This window comes from Buceros rhinoceros, unplaced genomic scaffold, assembly GCF_000710305.1.
Source record: "Buceros rhinoceros silvestris isolate BGI_N320 unplaced genomic scaffold, ASM71030v1 scaffold15392, whole genome shotgun sequence".
In the NCBI taxonomy this organism is placed as follows: Eukaryota; Metazoa; Chordata; class Aves; order Bucerotiformes; family Bucerotidae; genus Buceros; species Buceros rhinoceros.
In genome coordinates, this window is record NW_010398416.1 from 8,663 (window position 1) to 20,706 (window position 12,044).

Consider the following 12,044-nt stretch of genomic DNA (forward strand, 5'->3'; position numbering starts at 1 on the left):
TCAGCAGTCTCTTGGTGAAACGGAAATCTCTTGACTGATGTTGGTGGCAAATGGATGCTGCTCACGTGCCTCCGGTGAAAGGAAGGGAACTAAATTACAAGTGCCAGTCCTGTATTTTGACAGTCACTACCTCAGGGAGTTTTTTTGGCTATCTTTTTAATGGGGTTGACGGGGGTAGGGGGAGGGGGAAGGGTGGCAGTTTCAAACTGAACAAGCATGAATTTAGATGTATGGAGGAGAACACTTTTGTTTCTGGTTTGGGGTGTTTTTTCTTGTTGCTAGGCTTTGGGCAGATTTTTTTTTTTTTTGAAGGCACTGAACTTTATGGTATGTTTTTTATTTTTAATCCATAAAATCCACATAGAGAGAACAGAAAAATCTCATCAAGTCAATGCAGAGTAGCCTACACTATAAAACTTTCTGTGGATTTTTTGCGATTACGGGTTTCCTGTAAACTTCTTCAAGATTGGAGAGATCTTCTTTTACAAAGAGAGAAATTCAGAGAATTATTTTTTTAAGCTTCTGTACAAACCAATGCTACTTTTTTTTCCCCTTCCCCACTAGTAAAATGTGCTCAGTTTCTTTAGTTCATTTGAAACGGTAGGAACAGATTCTTCCTGGCAAGTTTCTACTTGCCGGTCACACTGTCTGATGTTTGCCGTGCATATGGCACTTGAGAACCTTACTAGGTGGGCGAAGTTATAAAAAACATCTTGTGTAAGGGGATTACAAAGGGAAAATAGTCCTTTAAAAGAGTTGAGAAATCACACGCCTCTTTCTTTTATGGTAATGTCCAATAAATGGTTGTGATGCAGCTTCATCACTGAACAGCTGCAAGTAAACTTCCAGAGGTTTTTTAGCAGAAAACATGGATAGGGCAAGCTGTGGTAAAACTCACCAGGCGGTCGGTCCGTATCCCTGTCACACAGGGATTTAATTGCTTCTTACCAGCATAATCTGTCCATTGGGTACAACAGAACACCAGGCTACATTTTTATTTACTGGACATACTGTCTAGACTATCTGGACAGGCTTTGCTCTGGAAGTGTCAGGTGAACTCAGTTTTATGAAGAAGCAGGAATCTTTGTGTGACAGCTGTGCTCAGGGATGCTGGAAAAAGCAGCTGCTTCTCTTCAGCCACGACTGGCACACGAGAAATGGGCAGAAGAATAGTAGACTGTAGCAGGACTTTCAAAAAAACCCAGAACAAAACATGGCAGTTCAGGAGAGCGTGTGTTTGCTGTTTACATGTATTTCAGCACAAGAAGTGGGAAAACTAGTTCACTTTTTTTTGTTAAAAAGTTTAGTTGGTTACTTCGAAAGAACAAGCAGTTTTTCTGAAGTGTAACGGAACTGTAAATAGTTGTGGTACGTACAATAATTGGGACTGTCAGTTCAGAGTTCTGCACTGTCCCCAGGCTCACGCTAGTGACAGACCAGACTGCTGTGGCACTGGGAAGGACTGGACTTCTTCAGTGTTTCCTGAGCAGTGCCCCACTGACACAAACGCCTCTCTCGGAGGTGCTCCGCTCACTACAGCAGGGCTAGAAATGTCTCAGAGCAAAGCGGTCAGAAATGGCGACGTTTAGCTTTTGGAATCTCCTGACAACAGATTTGCATTATCTCGTTAGTGAGCAGTACTGATGAAAGCCGCTTTTGTTTCCTTGGCCAGACTGACCTCAGATTACAGCCGTTAGGCTAATCCTCAACCGTGACACTACCCATGTCTTCGATCATTTCCCAATCTCTGATTATGAGGAGGTTTTACTGTTGTGGGCGTCCAGATGTGCATTTCTGTGTTACCTACTTCTCTGCCTGAGTTCCCTTCAGCTGTACAGAGCCCAGAGAGCAGAGTTTGCCGTGCAGACCAGTCCGTTCTGTAACAGCCTTTCTTCCTGACCTCTTTGCACTGCACCTGATGCACTTTATATAGTGTGTGGTGTGATTTGATGTTCTTAACCTGGAATTGTGTAGGGATCTTTCTCCTGTCTGCTGGAATTTTGATCCTGACTAACTGCCTTGTGTCACAAATAGTCCAATTATCCGGGGGCTTTAAATTTTTGAGCATCAAAAAGGGATTGAGTACTGCCAGTTAAAAAGAACTTCTATATTAACATTGACCAATGTTTGTTTACAATGAAAACAGAGAATAAAGTATTATGACTGTTAATATATCTTCCGTTTGCTTTTTATCTTGGCGTAGCTGGGGAACTCTTTCTAGAAGCGTGTTTGGCTTTTGTCGATGCTTAGCAGAGTAATTGGAAGGGGGAGAATTGTTCTGTCATGCAAAATCTCTCTGCTACAGCATCCTTATAATTTAGATCAGCTGGAATACCAGGTCTTTGGAAATCCTCCCTGGGGCTAGCTCAGCCTCATACATGTACTCTCACAGACCAGTAATCCGCTTTAGAGACCTCTGCAAGTTGATGCAACTCTCCCTTACAAGCCTCCCTTTAAGACAGCTTAAGTGAGCTTTAGTTCCATCATTTTACTAATCAACCTAGAAGGAAGTGTAAATGACTTGCCAAGGTCAAAAGGAGTGGTTGTGTCTCTACAGAAATGTGTAGTTACACATCTGACGTTAAATCTACCCTCTGAGAAGAGCGTTGACTCCCAAGGGAAAATTTTTTCAGTCTAGAGACACTTTCTGCTTTTTTAAAAAACGGTTTCTATTGCTACTGAAAGCCGCTTTCGAAGTCAGAATCACTCGCAGAGAAAGCAGGCCAAGCCTGCAGTGCTGGGGTAGCGTTCTGCTGCTACATGGTACTTGTGGATTTACCTTCATATTAAAGACGAAGCAGAGAGAGGGAGGGGAAAAAGGTAGAGCAACAGGGAGAAACACAAAGTCCCTTTAAAATGTTGCCCAAGCTGAGTTCTCTACCCTAGTAAGGCAGGCGTGTCTCGAAAAGAGAGGCCAGGGAGGTATATTGAGCTGATTATTAAAATTCCTGGCTTGGAAGGGGGGGGGTTTCCAAACCCTTTACAATTCGTCCAGCCCACTAGCTACCCAAGAAAGACAAAATGCTGGCACTGGCACCCGACCTGCCTACCACACTCCTGTTAGGGAGAAGGGGAACCTCCCCGGGTTCTTTACAACTTGGCCAGCCTGCCAGGCTCACGCTGGCAGCGTCACTCAAACCAAAGTCCCTCTTGGTAGCCCACAGGATTGGAGGATCTTCCCCTAACCTGTTCCGGGAACCTCACTAGCAGCGACACTAAGAAAAATCCCTTCGGTATTAAATCAACGATGTAACTGATTGTATAAATACGTGACAAAATGCAGGTTCGAATGATACCGGTGATGGGTATTGACTGCGACATGGGTTTAGAGCAAACACTAGCCACACACACACACAAAACTAAACATACAAGCAAACCCAAACACTAATAACTATTAGTAGCCAGCCTGATGTTATTTAAGTGCCTGAAATAATAGAGCTCTTACCCAGTGGGGGTCCCTAAGTGGGGGGAGAAGATAGGCTCAGCCTAGCGACTGATCCCAAAGTTTCGATGGTGGTCTTCTGTTCCCCAAAATCCCCCTTTTATCCACCACTTTTTATATTGTTTCTATACCTTTAGGTGGAATTTGAATGGCTTTAGTCATAGATTCTTTTTATTCTGATTGGATTAAAAATCTCTCGCTTCACATTTAAAGCTACAGGGGATAAAATACAGGGCACGTGCCCAGTGGGGAGTGGTCGCACCTCGGGGGCCTTGGGTATCCTTTGGGATGGAGGTGTGGCTTTGTACTGTAGTGACATTATAGTGAGCAAAGTCCAGCTAAAGGACACGATTTCACCATCGTTGCTGGCACAGCAGTTACGATTCCTCTTTCTCAATAGCAGCTCTGCGGTTTATCGTACCAGCCCATCGTTATCTTGATAACGGAGGAGGGCTGTAACACCTTCGTATCACCCCGTTCTCCATTTCAGAGATCCAGCACATTCTGCCTGGCCAGGGTGGGCCTTACCCATGGCAACCACATTCCGCTCTCGGGATCAGCAATCTGCTTCTTAGCCGCTTCATGGCTGCTCTGCATGTCAAGGCCTAAGCTGAAATCTGAGAAGCAGGGCTTCTCTCCCCTCCCCGTTATCCGTTGTTTTCCCACAAGGTGCAGGTAACAACATTCAACATTTCTGAAAAAAGATACGGTCCCCTGTTGTAAAAGGAAAATGGCTTTATTTAGTATTGCTCAGAGGTAGCACAGGACTGAGTTGCACAGATAACAACCAGGCAGGAAGAAATAATTGTAAAATTAGCATTTGTTTCTCAAAACTGGCAGTTGATCACAGTGGCATGTTCATATGCAAGTTCAAAAACTTCCTTTTTTTTTGTTTTCTTTCATCAGCAGAAGATAACCCTATGAGCCGTGGCACTTGTTTTCTAACTGTGTAACTCTTTCAGAAAGAATTTCTGGTTACGGATCGCACTGCAGCAGTTTGCACCGAAGTCGCACTGGAGTTCCAAGGACACAGTCCCATCGCCACACGGACCGATGCAGCTGCCTTTTGGAAGGGCAGCTGTATGGTCCTGCAAGGCCAGGCTGGCAGCCTTGGCCACCCAAGGCCGGTAGCTGCTGAGCAGAGCGGCGCAAGCCTTACTTCCCTGCGCTGCAGCTAACACAACTATAGCATCGAGACTGTCCTGACCTCCGCTTCAGCTGTGTAGCTCCAGGTAGTTTGCTGTCATTGAAAGCTAAAGTCTCGGCTGAAGTTGTTGCATGTTTTTTAACACAGCTGAGATGTTCCTCACTCATTCTGCTCGCTTTTCTAGGCTCTGAAGTCCTTTGAAGTGCAGCTGGGGGGGTTACGTGACAACTTTTACACCATCTTTGATCAGTGCTTCACAGGATGTTGATTTTTTTGTATATACAATATAATTCACCTAAGCACAATTGCAGCACTGCTGCAGCTTTTAATATCTCCCATTCACTTGCACTGAGGCCTAGGTTCTCAGTTAACTTGCTGGGCTCAATGGGCGTTTGGGGCCAAGATAATTCAGTGGCTAGGGTCAAGCTTCTTATAGACAATTTAGAGAAAAAAGAATCAATTCCACTTAAAAACCTTACCTCATACTTGGCACAAAAAGGCCAGCACCTGTGTGCTTTAGAGCATTTGTATTGCATGTAATTGCCAGAAAAATCTGATATCCTAAAGTACTTTCACTCTGCCAGGTCAAATAGTAGGAGGTGAAAATAGTTTCCATAGATACGCAGTTTAGACTCCTACATTTCCACTATCACTATTAGGAAAAAAGTGTTAAATAAAAGTAATTTTTTGTCACTTCACAATATAAACCTAAGACTACAACTTCCATTTCTATTCCAAAGCCAGTGAAAAACACCCTCTAGATGTTGCGTGAGATACCAAGCAAAGGTTGCCCCTTGTGTCAGTGCTCTAACTCTCCAGCTGGGAGGGGGGACTGGTTGCGTACAGAAAAAGACTTCTACAAAATCTGGGGCATGGCTTGCCTTAAAGCTGGAAATTTAAGTTCAGCAAGACAGAAGTTTAACCGATGCCTGAAGCCGCCCATGGATCTAAACCAGCTGAACCACGGGTCCAGGCTGGTCCAGGACGTGATCCAGTACCTGGAGTCCACGGTGAAGCCCATAGTCATTGCGGTAAGAGTCTTCTGTTCTGGCTGCTCTCAAGGGCGGTGCAACACCCAGTACCGATGTTCTCCTGCACGTCTCCCAGCAACGCCTGTTACAGTACCAGGTGCTGGGGTTTTTCCCTCTCTGGTCATGACTGCCTGTTGCCCGCTGACTGTTGCTGAGAGGTTTGTTAGCTGTTCCATCACAGTGAACTGGTGCCTGAGAACCAGGCCGTGGGATTTCTTGGTGATCTGGGGCATGCTCAGTGGAGGGGTGTCACGGTTTAACCCCAGCCAGCAACTAAGCGCCACACCATCGCCACCACCATTAGCAGCTAAGCACCACAGCTGCTCCCTCACCCCTCCCTGCTTCCCCTCCCAGTCTGTGCACTGAGCATGGTGTTCTACGGTGTGGAATATCCCTTTGGCTAGTTGAGGTCAGCCACGGTTTGGGATTAGCTCTGGAAGTTCTGATTAGGTACCAAAACCTGACTTTTAAACTGCAGAATCATCATGGTGAAAGATCTCTTGGTAGTACATCTTTTAGGAGAGTAAATAAGCCAGTCTGAACCGGGTTCCTCAAGTAGCTGTTGACAGTGGCGCTGTGTTGAACTAAGCCCCGTGTCTGTGCCTGGAACCACTCATGTTAGCTGCAGCAACGTTCAGCACCTCTGTCCATAACTGGGTTCCAACCTAGTGTTTGTAAAAGGCATTACTGGGTTATTTGGTTAATTCTTTGTTCACAATCTAATTCTCTGATCACAATCTAATCCTAAGACTGGAACCTCCATTTCTATTCTAAAGCCAGAGAACAACAGCCTCTAGGTGTTGTGGGAGATACCAAGCAAAGGTTGCTCCCTGTATTGGTGCGCTAATTATCCAACTAGGGAAGGGGACTCATTGCTTACAAATCTCATTACTTAAGTGTAATATTGCAGAAATTCACATTAGATTGTATCCATAGAACCATCGTAAGGACAGCTCAAGTCAGCATTCTTGTCTTGAGGTCTCTCAGCCGTGCTCCAGAAGTGTTGCTGGGCTCAGCCAGTTGAGGTTCATGCTGCTCAGTCCCACTGGATGCCTAAGAGGTCACAGCTCACACTCCAGAGCTTCTTTGCTGTCTCATCATCCCGACCCCGTGGAGACACATATGCTGGCCGGCAGTCACTGTAAGAGGAACATTTTTTTTATTTGTATTTTTTAACCTCAAAGATCTCCCTCTGTATTAGCACACTGAAATGTCTGTGTTAAGGTAAGGGAGTTGCTTTCTATCAGCGTAACTTCAAGACCAGTTGAAGAAGGGTGGGAAGCTACCCAGCAAACTAGCAAGGGTTAGTGCTAAGCCACCTTGAGAAAGCTTTCTTTCCAGCTGGCTAGGGAAGAGTCCTGCCCCATAATACCAAGAACTGGCAAGTAAGTCTAGCTCTACATGTTGTCTCAACTCTTAAAGAAACCTATACATGCTCTACGATATATTCTTCAGCGTACATTCTCATTATTGTGACTAAAAAGGGCTATAAATACTAACAAGCTTCTTCAGGAGCACCTTTTCTAGCAAACACTACAAAAATGCTACTCAAACAGCCCTTTATTCCAAACTGTTCATCCCGCTGTAGTGCCACTGCACGAAAGCAAAGCTGCCCCAGAATAATAATACTGTCATAACCATGTACGGTTCTCCCCTCTTCCATTATCCGCTGAACTGTGGCTCCTTTATTCTCAGCTCCTGCAATCAGGCAGCTATCTGTCTGGAACAGAGATCATCTGTTCTCATGGGTACTGCGAGGTGCTGCAGCAACGGGGGAGTTCAGATGCCATCTCCTCTGTTCTCTTATCCAGCCTAGTGCTTTGAGAGGTCCAAGAGCGCAGTCTCTGATGTTCCTGGAATGAACATCAGTCCTCTGTCTTGCTTTGGCATGCAAATACTTGTCTTGTCTATACTTGTGTTTTATACTCTGTTCCCTGGAATGTGACATGGATTTTATGCTAGTTCAATATAAATTGTGAGTTACTGTTAAAGCGATCCATTTCCCACCAACTTAAAAACTCCTTTATTTTATGAGTTTACAATCCACCAAAAATTTTCTGTATTCCAGCACAGAAATGCTCCATTTATATCCTGAAATGGCCAATCTTCCACTGAAGATTAAGATACCTATTTATATATGCAAGTCTGAATAAGATGGTACAAACTCCCATTGAGTGAAGATCAGATAAAGTCACTACACAGGCTAATCTGGTCACATATGACAAGAAAAAAACTCTGCAAAGCAAAGGCTCCAACAGTATCCATGTGGAAGGAAAAAAAAAAACTCACACAAATTTTCACATTCATTTAAGAAAAAAACCAGAACTGTTACACTGCTTTCCACCCGATGGGGAGCTGACAGACACATCTGCATGAATCTGTTCAAATGGCAGTCTTCAAATGTAGGGTGATGTTGACTTGGAACTGCTCTAGGCTGTAATTTTGGTGAGGGAACAGGCATGATTATGCAGGATCCTGGAGTAAGTCAAAGTAGTGAAGAAACAGCAGGGTTTGTAGTGGCAGCTACACAGGGCAGTTTGTGGGACAGAGCCATAAGCATCCCAGCAGGAGTCCCTCCCAGCTGGTAGGTCTGTCACACTGGGGAATCCACTTATTTTGTCACATGCCAGTCCTGAAAATCTCACAGCCTAGCTCTGCAGCGCTATCAGCCTTCCCAGCTCCCTGGGAGCGCAGGCCTCTTCTGTTCCAGTGGAGTGAAACTACAAAGAGAACTGAGGTGGTCTTCCCAGGATTGACTCAAGTGACCTCATTAAACAGCTCTACTGAAAAGTGATTTGCTCCAGTCTCAGGCAGATCAGGATTAGAGCTCTGACCATGTGACAACCATTCCTGCACTCTGAGGACGGTGATACTCCTGGCACTAAAGGACCTGCTGTTGCATGAAGTATTGCATAGGTCAGGGATTTCTTCTAACACAACATCCATTGCAACAGACCCGGAAGGCATAATGCTCTAGTTTTGTCACCCTCATATTCTTTCATCCAGCCTCTTACCCGAGGACCTTCTTAATGAGGAATGAAAGTAATTCCCCTTTTCCCCAGACAACAAGGTTCCCTTACACAGTATATCACTCCATCATTTTTTGCACCCACCTGAAGTACTGGCCAGTCACAGAGTCAAGCTCCTCTGCTACAGCACAGTAGATGCTGGTCTGAGCTCCTTCCCGGGGTGTCTTCAGGAAGAATGAGAATATCTTCCACAACCAGGTCATTAGAAATGAATGCCGGACCAGCTCAGAATGGACAGAACCAGGATGGAGAGCGTTTGCTGTAACGTTAGTGCCTATGGCAGAAGAAAGTCATCCAGGATAAATCTGTATGCATCAAACTGCTTTTAAAAAAAAATGGTAACATACTCCTCAATTCTACCCACAGAGATTCTACAAATTAAAGGAGGAGTCCAGGCACAGATACAGGCAGAGTAAGCAAAGTCCTCTGTACTTACTGCTTGCTGGAGCATGCCCCACTCCCTTCCAAACACTGTAGTCACTACACACCTTCTGCAAAACAACGTGCTACATGGCCTGGGTGCTAAAACAGCAGCAGTTTCCATCAGGCTGCTGAGAACACCAGCTTCTTTTGATTTCCTGTAATACTAATGTCCTGGAGAAGACACTGCTTCTGTTCTACTAAAATAAGTACTACTTAAGTTTATGAAAAGGATTGAATGACAAGCTGTGACAGATGTTGTGACTTAAGGGGTACTGCCTAGTCCTATGCTTCAGTTCTACACCCCATCAACGTCAAGGCAGCCGAGTATGCGTTAGCTTTTCTACCGGAGACTGCAATTGCAGTTCAGCTCCTTCTGTTTTTTCAGCTTCTCCCCACATACCACGATTGTCTGTGTGGATGCAGCTAGTTTTTGTCAAGCTCCACCAAATGAAATACATTCAACTGTGTCAGGCTACTGAAGTCCTCTGCCCTGTTGCTGTAAAGACCATCAGTGTTTAAGTCTCCTGGTTCCAGATACAGGAAGTATTTTCTTCCTGCAAAGAGCTGTCAGTGACCCTTGCCTCAAACCATTTCATTTCTGCATAGCAAATTTTCAGACCTTTCTTCAACCCACTCTCCTCATCCGTGGTGCTGAAAAGCCAAGCAGAAGAAACACCCCGCTCTCCTCTGGGACTTGCCTTGCAGCCGCCTTGCCAGCTCCCGTGTGAAGAGCACATTAGCCAATTTGCTGTGACAGTAGGCGAGGCCACAATTGTAGCTCTTCTCACCATGGAGATCGTGGAAGCGGATTCGGCCTCCGTGATGAGCAAGTGAGGACACATTCACTATGCGGGCTGGGGCACACTGCTTCAGACGGTCCAGCAACAGGAAGGTCAAGAGAAAATGACCTAGGGGTGAGAGGAAATGTCATCCTTCTCTGAAGGGTTCTCCTGCTGGAATTTCGAAGTACTTACAACGTATTACTTACACATCACATCTTACTGCTGCCCTCATTTCCAGTCCAGGGAAAAGAAGACCCCCCTGTGAATCAACAACTAAACTTTTCTGAGGCCATTAAATTCTGCTCCTCAGCTTCAAAAAGCTGGAGCTGTTGTACATTTCAAATGTCCCAGGTAACATGTGCAGATACTTAAACCAGTTCCATGATAAGGAAATACACTGCACAGCATCTCCAGAACTCTAACTCTGGCCTGCTCTCCTTTCCCAAGAAGGAAGGGTAGCAAAGAGAAAATCTGAAAGGAGGATTTTCCTCTGGCATTTTGCCACAGATACTGAATGCAAGCATGCAAACTCGGTGGCCTTACCAAGGTGATTGACTCCCAGGTGCATCTCAAAGCCATCAGCAGTCTTGGAATAAGGGCATAACATTACACCAGCATTATTAATGAGAATATGGAGTTCCTTCTCCTCTGCAAGATACAACAGACATCCTTCAACAGGAAAACAGCGACTGGAGACAGACAAGAAGGTGGCGTGAGTCAGCCAAAACACCACCACACCTGTATGGGTTGCAGCCATATCAGCTCAATACAATAAGGATAAATCTCCTACCACAAACTAGCTCATGGCCTCTGCGAAGCCCCCGCTCTGAACCACAGTACCAACATGGTACGGAGATATGCGGGTCAGGGATCTGGCGTTTGCTAGAAGAGCAGAGAGCAGTTCTGGGTAAAATATTCTAACTGAAAAGAAGGAGCTAGAGGCTGTACCTGCTAGGAATTTCTCAGCAAACTCACGGATGGACTTTGTATCAGCCAAGTCCAGTTTTTTCACAATGACTTGCTGGTTCCCTGTTTCAGTTCGGATTTCACTGGCTGCAGCTTCTGCCTTTGCTATGTCTCTGCAAGCAACAATCACCCTTGCACCTACAAGGGGAGGAGAAAGCAGGAACAGAAGCTGAGATCACTGGAGCACACTGGATGATCAATACCACGGCAAGCAGGCTGACTGCACCCAGAGTTTACCCACAAGGTATTGTTTCTTTAGGGAACTGGCATCAGTCAGGAGTGCAGATAGGAGGGACAAAGCCTTTCCTACTATGTTGTTAGCTCCGATCCAGCCAAAAGCTGTTTTCAGACCAAGAAAAAGCACATCTGAAGCGCCTCTGTCCAGGTTCTCCCAGGTTAGGAGTGTATACCACAGCACTGGTATGAAAGGATTACATCTGCCACTGTAATGGGAATGACGAGCCAGGAGCATATGAAGATATCTGAATTCCAACCAGAGTAATTTCTAAACGGGTTGTGAACAGTTGGTTTAATCTCCTTACCAGTTACCCAAAAAGCTTTTAAAACAAATTAACTTGAAACACAAATAACTAAACCACACCCAAACCAGCTGCAGTGCAGAGCAATTTCATGTCACAAGGCTTTTTTTTTTTTAAGTTCAAGCAATGAACCCAGCTGAGGAACTGGGGACTTGCAACTCCGTTGTTAGAGCCTCTGGAGGAGCAGCACTTGGGCTTGTTGAAATAACGTTGGAGTCCAATTCACTTAAATGTAAGGACGAAATACTCCTCCCTTAGATGCTGAACGGGGTCTACCGCCACCCCAGCACGCTCAACCTCGGCACAGGGATGCCTGCTGGTGAAGGCTGGTGACTTGCCTCTTCGCGCGAGGTCTCTGGCCGTCTCCTTCCCGATGCCCGTGTTGGCTCCTGTGATTATCACCACCTTCCCCTCCAGCTTCGCTGTGGACTTGCACTGTCCTCCAGCGACATACCTGCTGCAAGAGAGAGGCGGCGGCGGTCACGGTCCGAGGGCAGTTTCCCTCCTCGGGGGACTCGGTCAGGGCTGAGCGCAGCGCCCCCCGGGTTTCGCCCCAACGGCCGGGCTGACCGCTGCGCTCAGCACCCCGGGGAGTCACGGGCGTCGTCACCTGAAGCGGTTAATCGTGACGGCGTGGTGACCGGGGCACCGGCACCTCGCCCTCCAAACGCCCCGGCTTCACAAT

General features: G+C 46.0%; 1 protein-coding gene across 1 annotated transcript; it reads right to left on the minus strand.

The window, feature by feature from the left end:
- Positions 1-6,460: 6,460 nt before the first annotated feature.
- LOC104488982 (retinol dehydrogenase 12-like) lies at positions 6,461-11,821 on the minus strand (the record flags this gene model as incomplete). Its single annotated transcript, XM_010131092.1, has 6 exons — positions 6,461-6,759; positions 8,734-8,923; positions 9,771-9,980; positions 10,398-10,502; positions 10,803-10,958; positions 11,698-11,821. Coding segments are annotated over 6 exons (888 nt in total), but the record flags the coding sequence as incomplete, so codon positions are not given.
- Between the last annotated feature and the right edge of the window lie 223 nt (positions 11,822-12,044).